The sequence below is a fragment of the Gracilinanus agilis genome, chromosome 3 (assembly GCF_016433145.1).
Source record: "Gracilinanus agilis isolate LMUSP501 chromosome 3, AgileGrace, whole genome shotgun sequence".
NCBI classification, from domain to species: domain Eukaryota; kingdom Metazoa; phylum Chordata; class Mammalia; order Didelphimorphia; family Didelphidae; genus Gracilinanus; species Gracilinanus agilis.
In genome coordinates this window covers 2,598,021-2,623,859 of record NC_058132.1, presented here as the reverse complement: position 1 = coordinate 2,623,859, position 25,839 = coordinate 2,598,021, and the positions used below count along the sequence as shown (strand labels likewise).

Below are 25,839 nucleotides of genomic sequence, written 5' to 3'. Positions count from 1 at the left end.
TTCACAGGCCATCCTGTGCCCGGACAAGCAGCCCCGCAGCCCTCGGACCCCCTCCTTGAGCCCATCCAAAGGAGAGGCCGGCAGAGCCGCCGCACCCACCGGCCACCTTGTGAAGGGGACCCTTTTAGTTCTCGTTGGCCTCTCGCCGAGGCTCACTTGAGGAAGCGGCCCTCGGTTTGGGCCGCTGACTTAGAAAAGCCCAGAGCCAGGCGATAGTCCTGAAGCCAGCCTTGAACCCAGGACAGGCGGGCAGGGCTGACGAGGCCTCCTGGGCACAGTCCAGGGTTGAACAGGGCTTCGCTCTGCTCCCTCCCCCTGCGAATGACCCCCTGGAGGAACAGAGGAAATGGGGGAACTTGTGTGCCATCATCGGGGCACATCCAGGGGCTGGGAGAGGTGATGGACGTTGTACTGTTAGGATGGGATTTACCTTCAAGCTCCGGAAAGGCATCCTGGCCAGAGGCTGGGTGTAGGGAAGGGGCTGCCTAGAGTGGACACTCAAGGCTGGTCCCTGCCCTGCTGTGTCCTCCTGGGACAGAGTCTCTGATCCAATGGGGAGGACGAAGACAAAAGGGTATTTAGCCTTCACCTTTGGGTCCATTATTCAGTCTGAGACTGCTAGCCTGGGATTCCCTTCAGGGGGGATTCTCAGGGGAACAGGGAGCACAAGCTTTGGGGGTCTCCAACCTACAAGCTCTTCCTCAAACTTGGGGTTCCTCAGATCTCACCAGGCCACAAGTTTGGGGTCTCCAGACTCCACGTCGACGGGCAGTTACTGCCGACACTATAAAAGGCAGAAGCGGAATCCCCATTTTCTCTCCCTCTAGAGAAGAGCCCCCGGCGGGCTGGCTGGGTAGGCCGACCAACACGCTTAAGTCACCGGCATCCTGTTTCATGGATGACCATCATCCGCTACTGAATAGAGCTGAGACGTATCAAGAAGAACCTGGTCAGCCTGGCCAGGATCTCTCCAGCCAGCAGTCACACCCCGATAGTCAGGGACCATCTAGTAGCCCGGCGCCTTCTCCCTTCCCCTGCGTTGATTCCGATTGCATTGTGGAAGCCAGAGGAAGGCTGGGGTTATTCTAAAGATCGGCCTGGCGTCCTCTGCATCCAGGGCAGGGTCGGTCCACGTACCATTAACCTCCATTCACTCATCTTTAACACGGATCCACCAACTTGAGCCCAGAACAAGTGGCCGAGAAGCCGCGTGCTAGGACCGACCAGGGAAAAGCAGACAGAAGGGAATGGAACTGGCTGGGGATCCCTTTTGCTTTCTTTGAATTTCTTTCGTTTGTATTTAGATTCGCCGTTAGATTTCACTTACCCTAAAGGAAGGGAATCCTAGAAAGGAGCACTGGGGAGCCCCATCCCAGCAGCCTGGCCGCTCTAGGAAGCGTCTTGGGGCCATGGCGGGCCCCTGCGTCTGGGAGTCGGGCCTTGGCACCGTCCGGGGAGGAGCGGGTCACTGGCCTTCTGGGAGGGGGGCCCGGGCAGGAGCTCGCCTCGTCCCTCGGGACCCGCTCGCTGGGGGACACAGAGCCTTCTCTGGAGCCTCCTCGCCTGGGCCCCGTGTCGGGGCGTCCCGGTGCTCGTTCTCCAACTTTTATGAGTGGTCTGTGTTCTACCCACCCTTCGCACCCTCTCCCAAGGTTCCCTCCTCAAAAGCGGGCCCCTGGGCGGCGGAGCCCCCCACCGTCTCCTGCCCTTGTGTGTGTCCCCCGGGAAATGCCAAGTTCTGTCAGCGGCGATCCTGCCCCTCCAGCCGTTCTCCATCTTGTCCAGAAGCTCCTCGGTAAGCTCCTGTCTGTCTCCAAGTCTAGGATCTGCCCCACTTTCTCTCCCGCCTCAGGGGCTTTCCTCCTAGCAGACATCTAGTCATGCCTCCTTCTTGGGGTACATTCTTTCCGGGGGACCCCATGGCGGAGCTTCTCCAGCTCCTTGCTGGGCCCTCCGTGCTTTCAGAGGAGGAGCTCCCCGCAGCCTTCCTTCCACCCTGCCCCGAGCCCGAGCCGCCCCTCAGAACTAGACTGGGAGGGCCGGAAGACTGGGAGAATCAAGCCCAGCTGGGGGCTCCCATGACCCTGACTTGGCCACATGCTGGAGGAAGGATGTCTGTGTGTTTGTCCCGGCTTTGAAGCCAGGATTCCTTTGGGAAGCTGGAGGAAAACCAAAGCAAGCCAAGCCAGCAGGCGGGAGATCCTGGGCAGGGCGGCCACGTGGATGCGGGTGCGAGGCACACCGCAAGGAAATGCAGCCCAACGCCAGCTGCTCATGGAGAGGCAGCACCGCTGTCGCGCAGTCATTTGTTCGGGGTCGTGCCTGCCCCAGCCCCAGAGTTAGACGGGAAATAATGAGCTATAATACAAAGGACTTCTCCAGACTCTGCCCCAGGTGCCGTCCTCCGGCCACTGGACACGGCTCAGAGAGGGAGAGCCGGCCCAGCTGGGGAGCCAGCACGAGCAGGCGGCACAGGGGCGAGGGCTCCCCAAACCCCAGAGCTGAGGGCGGAAGAGGCCCTGTCTGGGGGAGAGGCTTGGAAGGAATCAGAGTCCCGCTCCATGTCAAGATAAAGGTTACTAGAAACAGGAACTCCGGCTCTGTGACAAGAGACAGGGAGAGAGCTTAACCGGAGAAGGAGGGGGGACGGCTGGCCATTCAGGGGGTTCGGGAAGAGCTGGATGGACTGAAGCGACCAAACGAGAGCATCTGAGAGAAAATGGACATCAGTGATAAGAGAACATTTTAAAAGTGTTTGCACAAACAATTCTGACACGAAATTAGAAGGGAAACGGGGCAGCCCTTTGGGGTAAGGGATGGATGGCTCCAGAGCCAGGATTAGGGTCACAAGGGCCTGGGTTCAAGTCTAGCTTCAGACCCTTCATCCTCCTCGCTCGGCCCTTACGGCTCTGCTGCCTCGGCACCGACCCGAGACAGGAGGCCAGGCTTGAAGAGAAAAGAGGATCTCCTGGCACGGCACCATGTCTAAGGAGTGATTCGCATTCTTACAGCTGAGCGCTCCTCCCCAGCAGAGGAAGAAACCCAAGTTATCAGTATTCACATGGGAAACACGTTGTCCTAGAGCTACAGGGTGCTGTTCTACAGTCCTGCTGATCTTCCACAGGCCGCCTTGTCACGTCAACAGACATTGTCTGCAGACCTCCTGCCATTTCTCCTGGAGTTACCTTCTGCCTTAGAATCAATAGGGAGCAAGTGACTTGCCCAGGGTCACACGGCCAGATTTGAATCCAGATCCTCCTGACTGCAGGCTATCTGGCTCTGTCCACGGAGTCACCCACCCAGCTGCCCCCTCCTTGGCCTTTTCTGAGGCCACACTGGCTCTCAGGAGAAAGACTCTGGCTAGTGAAGCCCCAGATTTCCTTTTCCTTTAGAGGTGGCTCTCCGGGGGGTCAGCTCCTCCTGCCATACAACTTGGAGGATTTCCATCTGCTTTCGTAGGAACAGCGGGCCCTCTGCCAACACGAGCAGCCCAACGGCTCCAAATCTCTTCTTCAGTTGGGAGTTTGTCCAGAGAGGGACTGACTGACCTGAGAATCTGGTCAGCAGCTCCAGCACTGACTTAGGATGGTGAGGAGCAACCTGATGCCAAGGGGCGGAAGGCCCCAATCAGTGACAGAAGTGGGCAAGAGACTCGAGGACACTGGAGATTGGTTCCCCAAGGGGTCAAGATGGGAAAAGGAGAGGACAGCCAGGGGGGCTCAATGGACAGAGCCTGGCCTGGAGATGGGCAGTCTTGGGTTCAAATCTGACCTCAGGCATTTCTTAGCTGTATGACCCTGGGCAAGTCACTTAAACAACTGCCTGGTCCTTGCTCTTTTCTGCTTTGGAACCAATACACAGTGTTGATTCTAAGACAGAAGGGAAGGCTTTACGAAAAAGAAAAGAGACGGAGCTAGTGCAGCGGGGATCAGCTTGCAAAGAAAGCGTGAGGGAGGCTCGAGGAAGCAGAGGTCACTTTGGGGCAGCAAGGCTTGGGGACGGATGGCAGACACTGGACGCCAGTAGACTGCTATTCGATCAGGGAATGGGGTGCATTTGTGGGTGCTAGCAAGGTCCAGACTGGCCACTCCCTGTGCATGGCTGAGATGGAGTGGAGGAGTCTATCATAGCGATGAGCAAGCTGAGGAACCCCAGGGTTTGGGGGCTTAAGGAGTGTCGGTGTCTGTGGTGAGCCCTTGTGCCAGGGCAGGAGCTGGGGCAGAGGACTGACGTGGCCCCCCCCTCACTGAGGATGTGTCTGCAGACAACAGCCACAGGCGTCCCGTCAGGCTGGACCTCTATGTCAGGCCTCCCCAGCCCTAAAGCTTCCCTTCCTTGTTTTTTGCCTTCGTTGTTTACCAGTGACCTGCTGGTAGCACCCCAATCCCTTGGATCCGCTTCCTCCCAACTCCCTTTGGAGCAACCCATGTCCTAGCCTCTTCTCTCCCCTCCCAAGCCATGGATCCACTTGCAGGCAGGCAGGGCCCCCCCGTTGATTCCAGCCTTGTTCTTCCACCGTCCCTTCTACTTAAGACTCCACTTTTGTCTTTCTCTTCTCCGTTTCTAGAAAGAGATCTCTCGAGGGTCCGTCTGCTTTTACTGGTTTGCTCGGGCGATTTTATTTTTCGCTGATAGATGTCCTTCTCTTTCTAGGTTTTTCCTTCTTTTCCTCTGTGTTGGCTTGTGCTTTGCTGGCATCTTTCTCTTTCCTGGGATTGTTGTCTGTCTGTCTGTCTGCTTGTTTTTGCAGATGTCTGTCCACATGCAGGTTTGGGTTTCTTTTGGTAGGAATGCTTCCGCTGCTTCTCATCGAATAACCCCCTTCTTCATGGTGAGGCTCAGGATGGCCGGATGACTGCCAGGCAATAAGCATTTATTAAACTCCCAGCCTCGTGAAAGAGAAAGCATGAAGATGAGGGTGTACAAAGAAGACGGATGTGAAGGAAGAGGTGGGAAGAGCCCCCGAAGAAAGGGTCTCTCATCACCGCGGTTGCTGCGTGAGTGTCTTTGCTCTTCAGAACACGGAATTTCATTTCCTTGGACAGTTCTGGTAAATGTGAAATGGTCTTATTCAAATGTCTTTTGTATTTGAATCACTTCTGGTTACTCCCAAAATGGATCCCTGGAATTGTAAACTTTCGCCAGCGTTCTGGAGTTTGCATGGTTTCCCCCCAGTCCAAGAAGCACTCTATAGTTTCCATCGGCACTTTGTTTTGAGGCCAAAAGTTCTCGGCAGTTTTCTGGCTTGTTCTCTTCTTCTGGGAGATCCGAGATCCTTAAGCTGAACATACACATCCGAACTCTGATAGGGACCACTTTCTTATCGAGAGATACATGGTTTTTAGGCGATTTCTTTTTGCCTCTTCTGCATTTCCCTTCACGTATATTTGTTGCTGGTCTGTCTGATTCTTGAGAAGAGAAGCCCCTCTAGCAGTTCTGACTTTCCTCTTCCAGCTCACACCTGGCGATTCTCTCCTGTGCCCTCAGGGAGCATCTTGTGTTAGTGATCCTCAGGAATCCTCACCAGGGTTGCTACAATCTCTTCAGTCCTCCAAGATTTGCGAGGAGATTCTCTTTAGACGTCCTTTAGACGTCCAAGTGGCAGCCTTCTTCTTTCGTGTCTTCCTCGTTGGCTTTTCTGCTTATCCTCAAGGCTTTGAAGCTGAACTTCTTCTCCTAAGAGCTCTGCTCATTTAACCTTTTTCTCTGGTGTTCCTCTATTGCTCGCTTCCTGGTTCGTGGCAGATGTCCTGGACCCTCAAAGCTCCTATGCTGGGACATCCATTTTCCATTGGCCTCAGCGGCAGCTCAGTCTCTTCTCCTTCAGCTTCAAGGCAGACCTGCTGCTCCTGCTTCCCTCCACAGTATCTGTTGTGGGCAAATTCCCGGACGCAGGTTGGTCGTCAGAAGGCAGCTAAGCCTCCCTTGGCCTGCCAAGCAGGCACTGGATGAATCTGGGCTCGTGGGGGAAGTGTTTGCCGGGGGCGGGGGGAACCCAACGTGTCAGGGACCCCAAGCCTACGGGGATCTGCTTAGCCAAGCCTCTGCCCACAACAGCGCCCAAATCCGGCACCTACTAGGAGTAGCCCAGACTTGGTTGGATTTGATGGTAAAGGGTTGGTTTGGGCTCGTATAGATGTGCTCGCTGGATTAATGCTCTTCTGAGCATTATAAATTATAATTATTATATTGTTATATAATAATATAATTTATAAATCTCTTCCCTAACCAGCTCTAGAAGATTCACCAATTAGGAAAGGAACAGAGTCTTTGACAGAACTCTAACAGGGTTTATTTACTATCTGTAAGGGCCAGGAACAGGGAATCGGGACAAAGGCTTTGGGAATATTAAGCTACGTCTCAATGAAGAAAGGTGAATGGAACCAACTGGATGAGAGATTTGGAAATAGGCCGGAGCCTTCTTCTCCCTCTCGCAGTCCCTGGCACAAGCCCAAGGATGGGGAGGTTCGTCATGGTCTTCTTCTTGCTTGTGATGATGTCTCTCTCAGCTCTATCAATTAGCAGCGAACTGATTTCCTCTGGCAACCAGATATGGGTGCTGGATGGCAGGTCTGGGCCTCCTCCCAAGAATCCTCAAGAATGAGAGCCCCCGTGTGCTGTTGTCCCTGGGCACATTCCAAGGTCTCTCCCAACAGCCTCCATCTTGTCCCAGAAGCTCCTTATTACTTATCACACCAGGGCCCTGCCCCAGTTCTGGTGATTCTCCGGGCGAATGCTCCTGTCGCCAGAGACCCAGATAGAGACCCTTCCACTTCACCGTCTCCTTTATGGGCAGGAGATGAGGGAAAGAGATGGTTGGGCTCTGATGCTTCCGGCAAAGAATGCCAAGTGGGGAGAGCAGGGATGGCAGAAGAGTTGGGGAACCTGTTATGGACTAGAGACCAGCTTTTGGGGGTATTAATCCATCAGGCATCACCTCCTTAGATTTCTTAGTGTCCTGGCCCGTAAGACTGCTGGCAATTATTTCCTGGGGGGGGATTATTTCGGGGAGTTCTGGAAGCCTGGAGAAAAGATCTAGTTCCTAGCATTTGGGACATTACGCATAGCTCGGTCCTTTCTCTTCGCCTCCAGACTGCGGCCATGCCGCCAGCATTCAGCAACTTCTGCTCTTAGGTTCACTCTGTCCATCTTTTTACCTTCGTCCAGTTTCTTGACACAGTCCACAACAGACCTCCCAGGCATCTTCTTTTCTCAAATAAAAGGGCCACCAGTTCACTTTCCCCCGTCCTACTTAAGAAGCTCAAACACTAGCCTCCCGCTGACTCTCCGTGCCCTCCCTTTCATCTTTCTTCCACCTCAGCTGCGCATCTGTGGCTTTTCCCTTGATCTAACCATCACTCTCTTCTGTCTCTCTGATCCAACATTCTCCTTTGGCTTTCCTCCTGAACTAGTCAGTCCTTACCATGACCGACGGTTCCGCCAAACATCTCTGTTCTCTAAACACTAGTTGTGCCTTGCCTGAGCCTCAATCCCGAGTCGTGCCCATCATTTCCCTTTTCTATACCCGATCAGCAAGCCTTTCGTTCCTTGGCAAAATCATGTCTTTTGTCCCTGAATCCTCCCATTTGCTGGCATGTAAAGGCCTTCATCATCAGAATCCAGACAGCCCGATTTCCCATGATTCCCATCAAGTACGTCATGGACCAGCCACACTGGTCTGTGGGTTTTCTCAGTCAGTAAGTCCACGTCTCTACACAGGCTGCTCCTTATGCCTAGAATACTCTCCATCCTGACCTCCATTCATTGCCTAAAGAAGGTATAGCAAAGGGCCACCTTCCAAGCACCCACCTGGGACTTGGTAGATGCTTCCTAACCAGCTTCCATGAGACCTTTGTGAACCTTCTAGTCAGTCTTCCTCCTGAAATGACTTTGTATTTGCTTTGAGTGTATTCTGCATCGATTTCTCCAGTTTATAAGAGTCAAAGCTGGAAGTACGGGGTCTGGGCTACTCTCAGTCTTGCCACATGAGCTGTCTGTGGACCAGGTTCAGTCCTGGGAAACCTCTAAATAGCAGAATCAGGTTCACCATTCTCATGTGAATCAAGCTCAATAACCCCCGACCCAGATCGCCAATTCTAATAAAAGTCATGGTTCAGAAGTCTAAGAGCTTCTCTAAAATGGTGGAAATGAAGTATTCAAGGTAAAACCATGGGGTTTAAGAAGATTATTCCTCTTCTAAGGGGTCTGTAGATAAACATTTACTAAGAGCCTACTATGTGCCAGGCACTGTGGAGAGGAAAAAAGGTAAAAGAGTTCCTGCTCTCAAGGAGCTCCCAGTCTAAGGAGCTGGTCAGTGGGAGCCTTGTGTGCTCTGGCAGCTGCCACCTCCCTCGAGGACCCTAGGAAGGCCTGCTTCTGGGAATGCCCACTAGAGAGCTTGACCCTGCTCAGAACGTGCCCAGGTAACCTGGGGCCTGTGTCACCCCTCTCTGCTTAGAGCACAGTGAAGGGAGTATTTGTCCGGCTGCCGAGACAGAATTGAGAGTGCGGGCAAAGGGCTCTCATAGACAAACTTGCTCTCTCATCCTTCCTTCTGGTAATGTCTCTGAATTCGAGTTCATTCTGAGATATTTTCTGAAACTGTGGGCCCCACAAAAGACAAAAACAGGAGATGGTCAAAGCAAGCATACCCTCTCACTAGCCATCTATCTGAAGCTCAGAAGGTTTTTCCATCAGTCCAATGAATGACATAACCTTTAAAATTTTTGATTGGTAATAGATTAAATGGGCAATTTTAGCAAGATAATGCTATAAAATAAAGTTATGGACTAGTGTTCTGAATATACTTAAAACCATCAAAGAAAATATTAATTTATAAAACACGGGAATAAAATTATTCATCATCAATCAGCAAGTATTATTTAATTTAGAGCAGTGATTCTCAAAGTGGGCACCACCGCCCCCTGGTGGGTGCTGCAGCAATCCAGGAGAGTGGTGATGGCCAGAGGTGAATTTATCTTTCCTATTAATTGCTATTAAAATTAAAAAAAAATTAATCTCCAGGGGGCTAAATAATATTTTTTTCTGGAAAGGGGGCAGTAGGCCAAAAGAGTTTGGGAACCACCGATCTAGAGATTGGCAGAAGTGCCAGACATAGTGCTAAATGTTGAGGATAAAAAGAAAAAAACAGTCCATGACCTCTGGGAGTTTACATTCTAACAACTATGCAGGGTTTATTGTAGGAATGAAATGTTGGTACACATAAACAATAATATCAACATATTACAGTACATAAAAAAATCCACACTACATGAATGTATTCAAGAAAAGTCCGACAAAACAGCATTCATTGATGATGTAAAATGAACAGAAAAAAAGCAACAGGAGAAACAATTTTTAAACACAAGACATTCTTTTTGTGTAGTAGAGGTGATCAGAAGAACCACTGCTCAATTTGAGAAGTTCCCCCATTCATCCATTTGATGAGATTTTTCTCATGGAATTGGGCATTTGCACCCAAGAGTATTTCTGAGAGGATGGATGCAAGAAATTCTTGATTGGTCTCTAGTGACTGGGGCTGGCTTTCAAACATAATTATCAACTAAGAATCAGGGTAGATGACTCATCAGAGGAACCTTTCTATGTTCTACAAGAGTGAGCCTGTCTCTTTTTGGCCCTCCTCCCATTTTACAAGTTTTCTCTCTATTGGATTTCCAGCAAGGAGTTGGGTGGGAGACAGGGAATTTCTCTTACCCGGGCAGTAATGGCAACTTTCAACAAATATGCATGTTAAAGGAGAAAACTACTTAAGAAGGAAAGCTCTGGATTTCCTAATTCTCTCACATCTTGACACTGTCTTCCAGTCTGTCCCAATCCTTTGTCCTCAAGCAAGGTGTAACAGCCCATCCCTCTCAGAAGATCTCACTTTCATACTCTGCCTGCTGCCTACAAATATCCCCAGATCACCCCAATCTTTTTTTTAAACCCTTACCTTGTCTTAGGATCAATACTGTGTATTGGCTCCAAGGCAGAACAGTGGTAAAGGCTAGGCAAAGGGGGTGACTTGCTCAAGGTCATCCAGCTAGGAAGTGTCTGAGACCAGATTTGGACATAGGACCTTCCATTTCCAGGCCTGGCTCTCAATCCACTGAGCCACTTAGCTGCCTCATACCAATCTTTTTTTTAAATCCTCTTCACTTGAACCTTTCATAATTTCAAGATGGAAAAAAGCAATCTCCACTTAGTGCCTCCACTTCTTTAAATTCTCTTCCTCAAATGCTTGCGATGTGGATCTCTGACCCTACCTCTTAGGTAAAAATGTTCTCTTCAAGAAGAGAAGAGATGGGGGAATCAATCAGGAAGCTACTACAGTACTCCAAGTGAAGGGTGATAAGGGTCTGAGCTGGGGAATATACTCTGATGGGGGAGAAGATGCTATGGAAATGGAAACTATGAGAGTCAGTAGGTGATGGGTTAAGGGGATGGAGAAGGAAAGATTGCAAGGAAAGAAATCCAAAGTTGCAAACCTGGGTAACTAGAAGGATGACTTTAGCACCTTCAATATGAAATCAGAGGGGCTGTTAGTATTTAACTCATTTTATATACAGGGGGTGGTGGTGTTAAGTGATTTGCCAAAGGCCACACTGGTAGTAAATGTCAGATAGTTCACTATTCCATGCTCATTGACTTGCTGAAGTTAATGTACACATTTTTAGTTAACAAACTGCAAAGAAAGGGGTCTATAGTTTCATGTACAATAATATTTTCTCACTTGTGTAACTGTACTTTTTGTTGCTAGATAGTAAATTTAGAATTTTTAAAAGGTAAAATTAAATAACGTACAGTGAGAATCCATAGCAATCAAATAAATATAACACTTGAGTGGTTTTACTAAGCATTTTTTGTAACGTGATTATATAAATGCCTTTTCAGATCCTGTACCAACCAGCATATTTACTGCACAACTTGTCACTGAAGGCAACTGTTATGTATCATAAGAAAAGTGATAAAGGGAGGTATGCTTTTTTATCTGTTAAGGAACCAAACAATAATATAGTGGGTGGCAAAATCTCTCATCTTAACTATGCAGTAATTGACAAGTGACAATTCTTAATGAAGCCTTCCTCAGAATATTCCATTCCCCATTATTACTCCTTAATCTCCAACAGTCTTTGATGTCCCAGATGAGGCATGAACTATATATATCAAAGGTTTGGTTGGTCATGAATTTTATAAGGTTTTTCTTCTATATGAATTCTCTAGTGCTTGAAGGGCTTGGCTAGTGCTGAAGGATTTCCCACAGCCATTACACTTACAGGTTTCCCATTACTATGAATTTTCTGGTGTTTACTTAGTAAGTTGTCCGCTGTGGCTAAAATTTGCCAGATTAATTGGTTCTTTGTAGCTTCAGTTCACTCTAAGACATTTATGATGGTCATTACAGTTGACCAAAGCTGAAGGAGTTGACAAATTCACTTTATCCATTAGCTTATTTTTCACTGTGAATTCTCTGATGACAAATGAGGGATGTCCTATGACTGAAGGCTTTTGAACATACGCTGCATTGAAAGGGCTTCTCTCTAGTATGAATTCTCTGGTGTAGAACAAGACTTCCCCTCTGGCTAAAGGACTTACCACATTTATTACATGCAAAGGGTTTCTCTCCAGTATGAACTCTCTGATGTCTAAGAAGGTGTCCTGTCTGACTGAAAGTTTTCCCACATTCATTACATTTACAAGGTTTCTCTCCGGTGTGAATTCGCTGATGCTTATTAAGCTGCCCCCTCTGGCTGAATGCTTTCCCACATTCATTACACTCAAAGGGTTTCTCACCAGTGTGAACTCTATGATGATAAATAAGGGATGTACTATGACTGAAGGCTTTTCCACATTCGCTACATTCAAAAGGTTTCTCTCCAGTGTGAATTCTCTGATGATAAAAAAGGTTGCCCCGCTGGCTGAAGGCTTTCCCACAATCATTACACTGAAAGGGTTTCTCTCCAGTATGAACTCTCTGATGATGGAGAAGGGATCTCCTATGGCTGAAGGTTTTCCCACATTCATTACATTCAAAAGGTTTCTCTCCAGTATGAATTCTCTGATGATAAATAAGAGATGCATTATGGCTGAAAGCTTTTCCACAATCATTACATTCAAAGGGTTTCTCTCCAGTATGAATTCTCAGATGAGAATAGAGGGAAGTTCGATGGCTGAAGGTTTTGCCACATTCATTACATTCAAGGGGTTTCTCTCCAGCATGAATTCTTTGATGCTCGGTAAGGCTTCCCTTATGGATGAAGGCTTTCCCACATTCATTACATTCAAAAGGTTTCTCTCCAGTATGAATTCTTTTATGTTCGTTAAGGTGCCCTCTCTGGTTGAAGGCTTTCCCACATTCATTACATTCAAAGGGTTTCTCTCCTGTATGAATTCTCTGATGATCAATAAGGGATACTCTATGGTTGAAGGCTTTCCCACACTCACTGCATTCAAAGTGTTTCTCTCCAGAATGAATTCTCTGATGTTCAGTAAGGTGTCCTCTCTGGCTGAAAGCTTTCCCACATTCGCCACACTCAAAAGGTTTTTCTCCAGTATGAGTTCTCTTATGTTCATTGAGGTTACCCCTCTGGCTGAAGGCTTTGCCACATTCATTACACTTAAAGGGTTTCTCTCCAGTGTGAACTCTCTGATGTAGGGTAAGGCTAGAATTGCTGCTGAAGGCCTTGCCACATTCATTACACTTGAAGGGTTTCTCTCCAGTGTGAATTTTCTTATGCTCATTGAGGTTACCCCTCTGGCTGAAGGCTTTGCCACATTCATTACACTTGAAGGGTTTCTCTCCAGTGTGAATTCTTAGATGCAAAATCAGGCTTGAGTTGTTGTTGAAGGCCTTGCCACAGTAATGACATTTAAAGGGTTTGTCAAAAATATTAATGCTTTCATTTGGAGATGGGCTTCCACTCTGGCTGAATTCTCTCTCACATTCACTCTCCTTTCCAGGATAGGTTTTCTGGTTTTCCACGTGATGGGTGCCCTTACTGACGGCTTTTTCACATTCACTACATTTACACGGTTTGTCTCCAGAATGTGTTATATGAAGTTGAGCAAACTCAGAGTGGTAACTGGAAGGCTTCTTACAATTCTGCTTAGAAAGAGACTTCCCTTTAGATACTTTACTATGTTTCATTGGGTCTGAAATTGGTTTGATGCTATTTCCTTGAGAATCATAATCTTGGTGACTTTTTCCTATAGGAATATTCTGTTTTGGAACAAAGATTGATTCTAAATTACATTTTCTCCCTCGGGTATTACTTTCGTGGAAATGCCTCTGTTTGGCAAGATTTTTTGGAGTGATGGTTACTTGTCTGGATTGTTTCCTCTGGTTGCTCTTTTTCCTCTCTAAACTGACCTCATATTCCAAGGATTTTTCCACCTTAAGCTCATTCCTTTTGAGTCTTCCATGAACAGGTAGTTTGATATAAATACATTGCTTTGGAGTAGAGTTCATGGTTTCAGATCTAGTCTCTTGAATAAAAGAATCTGAAAGAAGCAAACAGGAAGTATGAATGCCCACTATTCTCAGGCCTAGAGAAAGGAAATCATCCTGGCTAATTTCTAGGTGCTGTCTCTTCCATGAAGGAGGAGGATGAAATGGGAACCCTCACGTCATTAGGAGCCTTTTCTTCTTCCTTCCCCATTTCATCACCTGGGATAAATCATCGCCTATTACTGCCCCCCTTTCGAGCTGATCAGGAAGTGGCACAAAGATTGATAAACCCCTCTAATATGTACCCTTCCCCTCATCTCTGTAATGGGGATAATTTGAGGAAAGGTGTGTGGTAAAAGGGGATTTTGAAGGGAGGTTGTCAGGGACTTGCTAGGTAAGTAATATGGGTTACAGGTAGGCTGGAATAGGGAGATTCAGGATATAAAATGGGCTGAAGTCAAGGAGTACAGCACTGAAGGGAACAAAGATCTCCAGAGAGAGGAGGAATTAATCTAAACAGGCAAAGACAGCAGGGCTTACAGACTAGGACTTAGACTAAAGACAAAACACAAACTGAGGGAAATAGACTGAACTGAAATTAACTACAGCCTCTAGTTAATTTCACAGGAAGGGACTTGTTTTTGCAGTTACACCTTCCTTCAGGATGGATACCGGCTTCCCTTCAAGCCCAGAGTATGTTGGTTCTTTCCCTCTTCTTCCCTCTCTTAATAACTAACTGACAAAGTAACTAACAGGTCTGTTGAAACACAAAAGGGTTTATTGTTTTCTCAGGTTGATTTGTCAGGAAAAGTGGATTGAGGAAGCCCTGACAGTTTTTAAAGAAACCTCCGGTGGGGGGAGGGAGGCAGAGATGAGGTTTGAGCAAGGTCCTGCCTTAACTCAGCTCTCAAGGTGCTCTTTGAAATCTAAAGGGAATAAAATGATGACTAACCAATTTCTTTAGATAAGATACTGCCAAATTATAGTTAAACCCCTCACAGATTTGAACTACTCTCTAATTTACTCTCCTGATTCACTCCACAGACATTTAAGGTAAGGGAAGGAAGGTAGGAAATGAGAGAGGGTATGGAGATACAAAGGGTTTATCTAAACTAATAATTCTTAAATAAATATTCCAAAGCTAGGCTAAATTTCAATTCTTCAGATAGGCAGGGAAGCAGCTCAGCTGGTCTGACTCTCTCCACGAGATTCCCAAACCAACTGCCTTCTCTCCCTCAAGATTCTAAACTCCTAACTGATTTCAGAACTCAGCCAAAGCTTGAAAAAACTGTCATGACCCCCTCTCTCTGCACTACATCTCCTCCCTTTTCCAGCAAACTGCCCATATTATCATCCCCATTCCTATTCATTTTTAAAATCTCTCTTTCTCTGGCGGTTTTCTTCTTGCTGCTCACATGCACACGTCCCTCCATCATTCTTTGAAAAACAAAAAAACTTCACTCACTCCATCCAACCATCATTGATAGATATTGTTTTCTCTTCCTCTGCTCAATTCCTTGAGAAAATCATCTACAACAGGTACCTCTACTTCCTCTCCTCTCCTTGAAAGTATGCACTCTGGCATCCAAGCACATCACACACCTGAGACTGCCCTCTCCAAAGTCACCAAAGACTTTTTAATGGACAAATCTAAAGACCGTTTTTAATAATTACAGTAGTTTTTTTAATTTAAACCCTTACCTTCCATCTTGGAGTCATTACTATGTATTGGCTCCAAGGCAGAAGAGCGGTAAGAGCGAGGGGTTAAGTGACTTGCCCAGGGTCACACAGGTGTAGTGTCTGAGGCCAGATTTGAACCTAGGACCTCCCTTCTCTAGGCCCGGCTCTCAATCCACTGAGCTACCCAGTTGCCCCTGGAACTTGCTTTATATGAACTGAAAATATGAGAATTCAGGGACACCTGAATGAGAGCCAGGTCTAGAAACAGGAGGTCCTGGGTTCAAATCTGGCCTCAGACACTTCCTAGCTGTGTGACCCTGGGCAAGTCCCTTGACCCCCATGGCCTACCCTGACCACTCTTCTGCCTGGGAGCCAACAACAATGAAGGCTCTTGTCAGAGGCCTACCCAGGTGGGTTTGCCCCCGCCAGGGCCAGGGCAGGCCCAGGGGGGGGGGGCGACTCCAGGCAGGAGAGGAGAAGGGGACACCTGGGGGCAGGGCGGCCCCCCCAGCAGGGAGAAGAGAAGGGGGAGGGGAAGCGGACGGTGTAAATGAGACCCGCCCTCGAGGACCACGAAGTGTAAGGAGGCAACAGAAGGGTCCCCACAGGGGCCTGGCCGTAAGCGGGCGGAACACCAGCGGGCAGGAAGGTGGCCCAGGACAGCTGAGGGGGAGGCAGGGGCTGCCGCCCTGAGCTCCACTAACCCCTGTCTAGAAGGGCTTTTACTCTCCTCTCCCCAAGGGGGAAGTGGCGGGGGTGGGGCTGACTTCAAAGAAGCCACGCCCGCTGCGAAGGGATTGGCTAAAGTACACAACAGGCTCCGCCCCCTCCTAGATGGAGGCCAAACGCGCATGCGCAGGGGCACAGCAGGCCACAGCACGCCGGAGCCAACCCCACTAGGTGCTGCCCCTCCCCCCCATGCTGGTGGTCCTCCCGGCTGGCCTCGGCCTCAGATGGGCGGTCCCGGGGCCCTTCCTCCTGTCTCTCCTGCTCCCGTCCACGCTCTCCCCAGGACAAGGCCGCCTTCGGTCCCCCCAATCCAGCCCGCGGGCCTGCCCCTCCTGTGGCTCACCTGGACGGAAGCCCCCTTCTTGCGTCCAGGGCGCTCTTCCTCTCTCCAGCTGCGAGATCACGTCCGGCTTGGACACAGGAAGCCCTGCGCGAAGACAAGGACACTCAGAAGCCCACCCCTCCCCCCTCCCCGGGGGGCCTCTAGGGGACTCCCAGGAAGGGCTCCCCAAGCCCCCAGCTAAGGCTAAAAGGCCCACCATGAGGAAAAGGCGCTGCCGTCCGCTCCCGAGGAGGCCCCGGCGGCGGGGGAGGCGGCCGGCCTTACCCAGGGAGACGAGGTTCTCGTAGTTCTCCAGCATCACGTCCCTGTAGAGGCACCTCTGGGAAGGGTCCAGCTGCCCCCACTCGTCCTGCGTGAAGTCCACGGCCACATCCTTGAACGTCACCAGGGCCTGTCGGGGGAGCACAGGGCAGCGCTCAGCCCATTCCCACCCTCGCCAGTGCCTGGGACGCCTGGGGGGGGGGGGGGGGCGCGGCACACGGGTGGGAAGAGGGACTTTCCGGGCCTAAGAAAGCATTCTAGGGTTGCTCTGGGAGCCGGTGGTGTGTCTGAGGGAAGTGACTGAGCTCCAAGCCACCAAGGAAGGCTGGGCTGCAGGGGAAAGAGCCCAGAGACAGGCAGGCCCCCCTCCCCCACCACTACAAGCCAAAGGCAAGGCCGGACCAACCTTGAGGCGGCCACAACCTGACAAGTCCTGCCGGACTCGGACCCACGAGGGGCTTAAGTCCCAGACCAGGAGCCCTACCCTAGCAAAAGCCCCTTATCCAGACTCCACAGACACAAATATTAGTAAAACAGGAAAAAAACCAAAAACCATCCCGTGCAATGAAGACTTTCCTGGCCTGAGAGGCCCCAGTTTGTGTGTCATTTCCCAGGACATGACACACTCTTCCCGGGCAGAGCAGAGCGCCTTCCTTTTTCCTATCTGCATGCCTGTGCCTGGCACCACAGAAGTCCAAGGGCCACCTCGGAGAAGACAACGGCCTGGCCAGACCAGAGGACTATACACCAAGAGGCAGAAGAAAGGGCGGCCAGAGGGAGAGCCCAGGACAGGAAACGTGCCCCGAGAACCCAACTCTGAAATGGGGAAGGATGCAAATGGGAAAAGCCTCCCAGAGACAAAAGGAGCACCAACCCCAACGTGAGACTGAAGAAGCCCCAGGAGATCCAGGCGGGAGCACGCAAGAAACGACATGAAAGTCAGGCTGGAGAGAGGATCTAAGAAGCAGGTCCTCCATGGCGGATGCCATGAACACCACAAAGGCACATCATCGATGCGGGTGATAGCAAACCTTTTGCAGGACGGCCCCATTCCCATCCGGCATGCATGCCAGAGGTTCACCAACACAGATCCAGGCTGAACTTTTATTTCTTTTGCTAACCGTTTCCCAAGGACTTTTGGGTCAGGTTCAGGCAGCACTCCGGGGGCCTGCGGGCCACACGGCAGACACTTCCAACTTAGAACCAGGGGACTGTAATATTCTAAATGTGATATTTAGACATTGCTTTGGAAATATAATATTAGCTTAAAAATAGATGGTTGTGGTCACTGTTTTTAAAATAATGAACCTTTAGGTCACGAGGATGATAGTAGCTTTAACAATTAAATTTTAATATATAGACTAAGAAAGAAATAAGGAGGGAAGGAAATAGAAAAATATTTCCCAGTCTACAGCCCTAATCTTACAAGCCCATGAGTGTCTTCTGTCGCAGAAAGACCCCCGACCAAAGACCTCCAGAAAAGAAAACACTGATCTCTACGTTCTCATTTTTATAGTCCTCTTTCTCCACATCACTTCCTTTCCCTGTGTGCTGGTCTATCACATCTCAGGAACCAATCAAAGTCTCTCTGACCCAGACTCATAACCGTTAGCTCCAGGTCATGTTCCTAGGGGCTCTTAACCTGTGACCTCTGTTTGGAGCCTTCTAGCCACACTAATGGGCTGGCTCAGACAAGCAGGAAGTTCATGATCCTGGGAGGAAGGGGTTCCCTTTACACAGGACGAAGCAAACTCAGAAAGAATCTGCTCGTCACCTGCTCATCCAACCCCCCAAAGGGAAACTTTCAGAACTGTCACAGCCTATCCTCATGGTGAGCGGGTCAAAGAACATGCCTGGCAATGCACCAAAATATGAAAAGCCGTGGCCAGGATCATGTAAGGCAGGAGAGGAGAACTCAGATATGACATTCCCAAAGGATTTTAACCAAGAATAACCCACTCTGCAAAACAGATAATCTCAGAGGAGGAAATCTTTGATGAAATAGATTTCTATGCATTCTTAAAGGAAAGACCAGAAATAAGTAGACTTGAAATGGAAAAATGAGAGACAAGAAAAATATAGGAAAGTATGCACATTTAATCCACTGACTACAACGCAATAAAAATTAGCTTCAATAAAGTCTTTGAAAATGGAATTAAAAATTATTTAGAGACTCAAAAACTTAACCCTAAAAAATTTGGTGGGTCCAGGAGCAAATCAGAGAAATAATGGAAATGTTTATTAAGGAAGTCAATCTAGGAAAACTTGTGGGATACACCTAAAGTAGCCATTAGTGTTTTTTTTTTTAATCTTTACTTTGTAAATACTACTTTAAATCTCCAAACACTTTCATCAATAAAAAGACAAAAACAATTCAGCACATAAAGTAAACTAATTAGAAAAGCAACTAACTAAAAATTGCTCACTTCACACTGCATCAGTTCATACAAATCTTCCCAGGATTCTCTGAAACCATCCCTTTCATCCTTTGCACATGGGCATCCCCTTAATTTATAATACTTTGCCACCAGAAGATGCTACAGATATTTTTGTACATAGGGGTACTTTTCTTTTTTTTTTCAATTTGATGGGGATGGAGTCAAGCCTCAGAATACTTTAATTTGCACATTAAATTATTATAATTCAAAATATTTTTTCCCATGGCCACCGAAAGCTCAGATTTCTTCTTTGGAAGCTGCCTAAGGAACTAAGAAAAAGGACAAAACTGAAAACAAAATAGAAGTAGGCCTGTTTGTGTTCTTTGAACATAGAATAGTGCTTATTCTTATAAATTTGATATTATCGGAGAAACTTTTTGCCATGATTTCCTCCTATTTAATTTCCTTTCTAATTGCAAATATATTTTATTTTTGAAAAAACTTTAAAATTTTAGGTAATAAAAATGGCCCATTTTGTTTTCTGTGTTCCTTTCTCTCCCTTGTTTAGTCATGAACTCTTCTGCTAGCCACAGATCTGAGGGGTCACTTCCTCAGCCTTCTTTATTTTTTTAGGATGTCACCCTCTATAGCCAAGTCATGGATTCATTGAGAGCATATCAGTACCGAGCCTTTCTGCTTCCCAGTTCTCCCCTCATTTTTCTCTAAGAGGAAGTTCTCATATCTCAGTAGTGAAGGTCTTCATCAAGCCACCAGATATTAAATTGATTAAGAAGTGGTAATTATAAGAACTATCTGTTAGTAGAAGAAAAAAAAATGGAAAATATGAATGGAGTAGAATAGAACCCAGAACCCAATACATTTTGGAAAGTTTTATTTTATTCTTAAAAATAAACCCAGAACTTCCCTCTTCAAAAAATGGAGAAATGAATCACAGTGGAATGTTTCCATCCTAAAAGCTAATATTTTAAAATGTGAGAACAACAAATTCGTGTTCCCTAGATAATTGAGGAGATGAGATGGAAATACTTCCTGAAAAAATGGGGGCAGGGGAAGTGCTTTCAGAAAGAAAGAAGGAAAGGAAGAAGAAAGGAGAATTCACATTTTTGCCTGAGATCAGACAGAGTAGAAACAGAAAAAGAAAACCAGAGACCAATTTAGTCAGTCAATATGGATGCAAATATCTTAAATAAAACACTAACAAGGAGATGACAGCAGTCTATTACAAGGATCATCCAGGATCCCCAGGTAGGATTTAGGGGGTTCAGTATTAGGAAAACCACTGCCATAACCAACCACATTAGTAAAAAACCAGTAAAAGACACATGCTTATCAGGGAAGAGAAGGAGAACCCCGGCCCCCCCAGATTGATCTGGGATCCGGATTAATAATTACAGTAAGGGGGCAGCTGGGTAGCTCAGTGGAGTGAGAGCCAGGCCTAGAGACAGGAGGTCCTAGATTCAAACCCGGCCTCAGCCACTTCCCAGCTGTGTGACCCTGGGCAGGTCACTTGACCCCCATTGCCCACCCTTACCACTCTTCCACCTATGAGACAATACACTGAAGTACAAGGGTTTAAAAAAAAAATAAAAAAATAATTACAGTAATTACATTTTAAAAGGGGATGCAACCTACTGAACGCTTCCCCCCACCCTGGAACGTCCCCTTTTTCTGGGACTGCACCATGTAAGCCAGCATTCTATGCTAGAGGTGGCCCCCCTATCCTGGACAGCCCCCTGGCACTGTGGAAGCCCCAGAGAGAACGCTTCCCCGGGCACAGGCAGCTGGAGGGGCCGGCAGGAGAGAGGAGGAAACATGGAGATCCCTCGTCGGGGGCTCAGCCGGCTTGGAGCTTCGCCTCTTTGTTCCTTTCCAGACAGGACCTTCGTTATTCTGAGACGCGCCGGAGGGCCTGGTGCATGAGCATCCCCTGTGCCGGGGGGCGAGGACACTGAGCACTCTCTCAGCGGGAACCACAACGGCCGTCCGCAGAGGCTCCAAGAGGCACGACGAGCCACTCGACTTCGCGCTCCCACAAGTCACCGACCGAGGCCAGAAAACGTGGCAAAGCAGGAATGCTGGGACCCGGCCAAGAGGACGCTCCTCCCTTCTGTGCAGAGCCAGAAAACACAATGGCCAAACTCAGCGGACGAAGGAGATGGCCAAGGAGAAGCTGTGCAGCCAGGGGGCCGGCAGCCTTCCAAGAGGCTGGCTCTGGTGGGTTAGGGCCGAGCTCTGGGTTCGAGAAACCACCACTGGACCAGAGCGCCCAGGGAACTGGAAGAGGCGACAGCAGAGATGGGGCCAGAGCGGCGTCTCGCCCCCCGGGGACAAGAGCTCCACTTGGGTACATTGGGTAGACACACAGGCCGAGAACAGAGAATGAGACGACTTACCAACATTTCTGTACAACAGAAAAGAGGGAAAAAGCGAGAGGGAGGGACGCGCCCTGAGGATGCACCAGGGAAGGCCCTCCGGCAGCACCAGCGCAGGGGAGTCGGGGAGAGCCGAGTTCCAATCTGCCCTCAGACAATGGCTGGCAGGGTGACCCTGGTAAGACACTTCAGTTGGCCTCAGTTTCTTCATCCATCAAATGGGCTGGAGAAGGACAGGGCTGGCCACAACTGGACGACCGCAAGGTGGGGGGGGAGCTCTGTGGCCTCCCCACCGGCTCTGGACAACAAGCACGGACAGTGGGTGTCCCCACAAATGTGTACAGAGGTGGCCATGACCTAGCCAGGTGACCCTGAGCCAGTCCCTTAACCCACACGGCCCAGCCCTGGGAACCAATAATCGGCGCAGAGCAGAGTCCAAGATGGAAGGGGGAGACTATGGGGGAAAAGGGAGAGGAGGCGCATTTAATACTTTTTTTTAATTGTAAATTTAAAAAATTTTTTAATTTTAAATTTTTAAATTTTTAAAAAATTTACAAATACGCTTTATTAACCCCCCCCCAACAAACCTGCCAGGAACTGTGTCAAGTGCTCTACCTCATTACAGCCGAGGAAACCGAGGCAGGCAGGCCACAACCAGGAAGAAGGGTGCACTGCCAGGGGGAAACAGCAGACCCGGATACAAGAGAAACAGAATCCATTGGAAAAATGAGAGACCAGAGAGGAGGAGGGGCCCCAAGCTTGAGCTGGCAGGTCCTAGGTTCCAATCTGGCTTCAGACTCCTCCTCGCTGGGTGACTCTGGCCAAGTCCCTTAACCCCCACCACCTAGCCCTTTCCCAGTATTGATTCTAAGGCAGAAAGGAATGGCTTAAAAAGGGGAGGGGAGAGAAAACCAGAAATAATAGAACTCAATAACCCAGTATCTGATAGAATGAAAATTCTAAATAACCTATTTTTTTTAAACCTTCAACTTCCACCTTAGGATCAATACTGCCCTATTGGTTCCCAGGCAGAAGAGTGGGAAGGACTAGGCAATGGGGGTCAAGTGACTTGCCCAGGGTCACATAGCTACAAAGTGTCTGAGGCCGAATTTGAACCCAGGACCTCCTGTCTCTGGGCCTGACTCTCAATCCACTGAGCCTCTTGGCTGCCCACTATATGACCTAATTAAAAAAAAAAAATCTGCTGGAAAGACTGTCAAGTGATCGGACAGAAATCAGGCTTAGAGCAAGGGGTGATGCCACTCTAGGCCTCAAATAAGAGGAACAAAGACCAAAAGAGCCCCTATGCGTCACCCCAGACTGCAGCTGGGCAAACACAGCACCAGAGCAGTCCTGCATTGTTGGTGGAGCTGCCACAACATTGCACTCAAAGGGCTAGAAAAGAGTGCCGCCCCTTCGATCCAGCCATGCCATTCCTGGCTCTGCCCCCAAAGAGATAACAAAATGGGAAAGGATCTGGCTGTACAAAAATATTTATAGCCATGCTTCGTGGGAACAAAAAACTGGAAAATGAGGGGGCGTCCCTGGATTGGAGACTGACGGGACACACCGCGGTGTCTGATGGGGATGGAGTGCGAAGATGAACCAACCGAGTGAAAGGAGCACACCCGGATACACTGTAGCCCCATCCAAGGTAACTGACGCGCTCCTAACAGGGGCACCATGGCCCAGGACCGACAGTGCTCTCTGCACCTGGAGAACAAATGAGCTCCCGCCGTATCACTTGTGGATTTGGGCTTTGAGCTTTATAAGATAGACTCCATGACAACAATGTGACGACGGTCCACGTCAGCTCTGGAGGGGGGAAGAGAACGGAGATCACATGACCGAAAAATGGGAACATTTGTTATTAAAACAATTTTTAAATGGCTCCCGCGGTGTTGGTGGGCTGGGAGTGTGAAGCACCCCAATACACTGTGGGCTGAGCTGAGAACCAGGGCAACCATTCGGAAAGCAATTAGGAGCTGGGCCAACAGACTTCCTCCCCTCGGAGCCACAGTGCCCAGCTAGGCTGGTGCCCCAAGGAAGGGAGGGGAGGAAAGCCGCCAGCACCTCCACAGCCTTCTCGCAAACGAAGCTCATGTCTACCTGGCGGGGGGATGCCACAGTGACGAGCTCTAAGCCACACGGGCGCAGCAAAGCGTAAGCATGGACGTGTCTACCAACAGACCAGAGTCGAGGAACCCAGGCACATGCCAAAGCCAGGGATGCCGCCCAAAGGTGCTCACAGATTCAGACTTCTTCAGCGTAGGGTTGGCTGTATTGATCTTTTCCCCTCTTGTTAGGGAGGGTGGGAGTCTGGAACTCAAACTTAAAAATGAATGTTAAAGGGCAGCTGGGTAGCTCAGTGGAGTGAGAGTCAGGCCTAGAGACAGGAGGTCCTAGGTTCAAACCCAGCCTCAGCCACTTCCCAGCTGTGTGACCCTGGGCAAGTCACTTGACCCCCATTGCCTACCCTTACCACTCTTCCACCTATGAGACAATACACCAAAGTACAAGGGTTAAAAAAAAAAAAAAAAAAAAATGAATGTTAAAGTTGTTTTTACATGTAACTGTGGGGGAAATTTATTAAAATAAATAATAACGGAAATGATGGACCCAAGCTAAAAAAAACTGACTTTTGGTTCCATGAGCAGGCTCTCTGGGCAGGGGAAAGGAAGGGATGTCGGGGAAAAGCATGATCTAAAATACAAAAGACATCAAGAAAACACATTTTAAAATTCGTAACATTTTCAGAGAAACCTTTAAAAAGAGCTAATAAGAAACAGCTTCACAGAAACCTGGGAATATCTGAATAAGGTGATGAGGAATAGAAGCAGGGGAACAGCTCATGCCACAAATACCTTCCAGCGAGATCTGAGAGCCGCAATCGAGGCTGTGATACGCCATGGCCCAAGAAGGCAACAGGCAGCCTGAGGGGCCCCGGCCAGGCGCCTGCACATCTCGGGGTGGGGGGCTGGGCTCCCTCCAGGAAATTCCATTTGTTGTCACCCAGGCAGAGCTCCCCAGGGGCCTTTGTCCATCTCAGGCCCAGCCTAGAGGATGGGGCAAAGGAGCCCCGTCTTTCCTCTATAAAACCTCCCTGCCTCCCGGCTCCACTTCTACCACTGTGGACTCCACCTCACTGCTAACCCTGACAAGAGCCAGACATGAACAGACTAGAGTGACAATGTCTTCGGAAGTCAGGCCAAGGCCCGCCATAATATGGAGAGGCGGTCAGCTCAGGACAAAGGCCGAGGCCCAGCTGCCATAAGCTTGTCCAGGCCTTCACGACGACCCCCGACCTGCCTTTTGAGCCTTTGGGCAAATGGGCCCCCCTCTGTTGGCCCCCCAGCCCCCCGGAGTTTCTAGCACTGCTCTCGGGGGCAGCAGAGAAGTGGGAAAAGGAAGACGGTGGTCCATGGCTGAGGCCCGAATAATGATGATCACGAGGCCCCTCTTCCAGAATTGTGATGGACACGGAGCGGCCTGAGAAGGCTTCCGGCCAGCCAGGCTGAGAGCAGGTCCGAGGCAGGAGACGCCGCTCGGGGAGCACACTCCACAGGCGATCAGGTTTTCTTGAGGAACACGTGGTCTGGCTGAATGTTTTATCCTGTTCTTCCTCTTTTTGTTTTGATTTTTAAACTTATTTGTTAACACTAACCAGAGCCAGCATTTCTATAGCACTGAAAGTCTGAAATGTACTTCTGAAAAGGGGTGGCCTTCACCCTCTCTAAGTGCTATCACTATCCCTGGCTTACAGATGGGGAAACTGAGGAACAGAGGGGTGCATGACTTGTCTAGGGTCACCCAGTAATAAACGCCTGAGGCAGGATTTGAACTCAGGTCTTCCCGAGTCCCATGTTTTATCCACAAAGCTACTTTGCTCCTTACAGGGTGGAAGGGGACAACAAGTCATGTAAAAACAGAAGAATCCATAAAAACCATGGCTGGAAAACGGCATCTGGAAAGACCTAGAAGAAAGGCAGCGGATCCAGGATGACTGTGGCGACGAGTGGGCCTTGAGGTGCCTGACTGCGGCGCAGGAGAAGCTCGGCCCTAAGCAAGGGAGCGGCGGCACGGAGAGGGCGCAGGTGAGGGACCCAAGCGTCTCAGGCTGGAGGATGTTCCTAAATCTGGGCCCAGAGCTCCATTCACCCCCGGGAAGAAACGAGAGGAGGAGCCTCAGAAAGAGCACACGGAGGCCCACGGGAACGAGAGAACCCCAACTCACCTGGGATTTGGCTCCTCGGGCGCCCACAGTCATCTCCTCCGCGTCCGCCATGCTCCTCTCTCAAGGAAGGATGGAGTCTTGAGGCAGGAAAACTGGAAGGAAAAGAGGCGTGAGGGAATCGTCTAATGTCGTCCCCACCCCTGACTCCCCAGACCGTGAAACCTCCCCGGGATCACCAGGAGACCCGAGGCCTGGGCTCCCAGGAGGCTCCGGGGACCAGCTCAGGCCCAAGAAGGGCTTCTGTGGGCTGGCTCAGAGGCTCCCAGGTAAAATCAGCACTGCTCGGAGAGGAAAAGGGCGGAAGTGTGGATGGTGAATGGGAATGAGCGCCTGGGGAGATCCAGAGGCTTCTCTCTTCCCAGGAAGGGAGGCCT

General features: G+C 49.2%; 1 protein-coding gene across 1 annotated transcript; it reads right to left on the bottom strand.

Moving 5' to 3' along the window:
* Positions 1 to 2,358: 2,358 nt before the first annotated feature.
* Positions 2,359 to 25,516, bottom strand: LOC123239316 (zinc finger protein 883-like). The gene is made up of 9 exons (XM_044666597.1): positions 25,466 to 25,516; positions 21,847 to 21,902; positions 16,464 to 16,651; positions 16,200 to 16,283; positions 15,685 to 15,790; positions 12,049 to 13,019; positions 11,596 to 11,708; positions 3,549 to 3,600; positions 2,359 to 2,501 (listed from the first exon to the last, which is right to left on the bottom strand). The coding sequence occupies exons 1-9, from the start codon at positions 25,514 to 25,516 to the stop codon at positions 2,359 to 2,361; spliced, it is 1,764 nt and encodes a 587-aa protein (XP_044522532.1).
* Positions 25,517 to 25,839: the final 323 nt, after the last annotated feature.

What these genes read in the sequence shown, in the direction of transcription:
- LOC123239316 (XM_044666597.1), bottom strand. Translation starts at nt 25,516, where the DNA reads ATGGCGGACGCGGAGGAGATGACTGTGGGCGCCCGAGGAGCCAAATCC. An exon ending in GTTTCCTCGGCTGTAATGAG is followed by an intron (nt 16,652 to 21,846) that starts GTAGAGCACTTG and finishes CCCCCCCCCCAG; the next exon opens with GCGTCCCAGGCACTGGCGAG. An exon ending in TTATCATCAGAGAATTCATA is followed by an intron (nt 11,709 to 12,048) that starts CTGGAGAGAAAC and finishes AATTCACACCGG; the next exon opens with AGAGAAACCTTGTAAATGTA.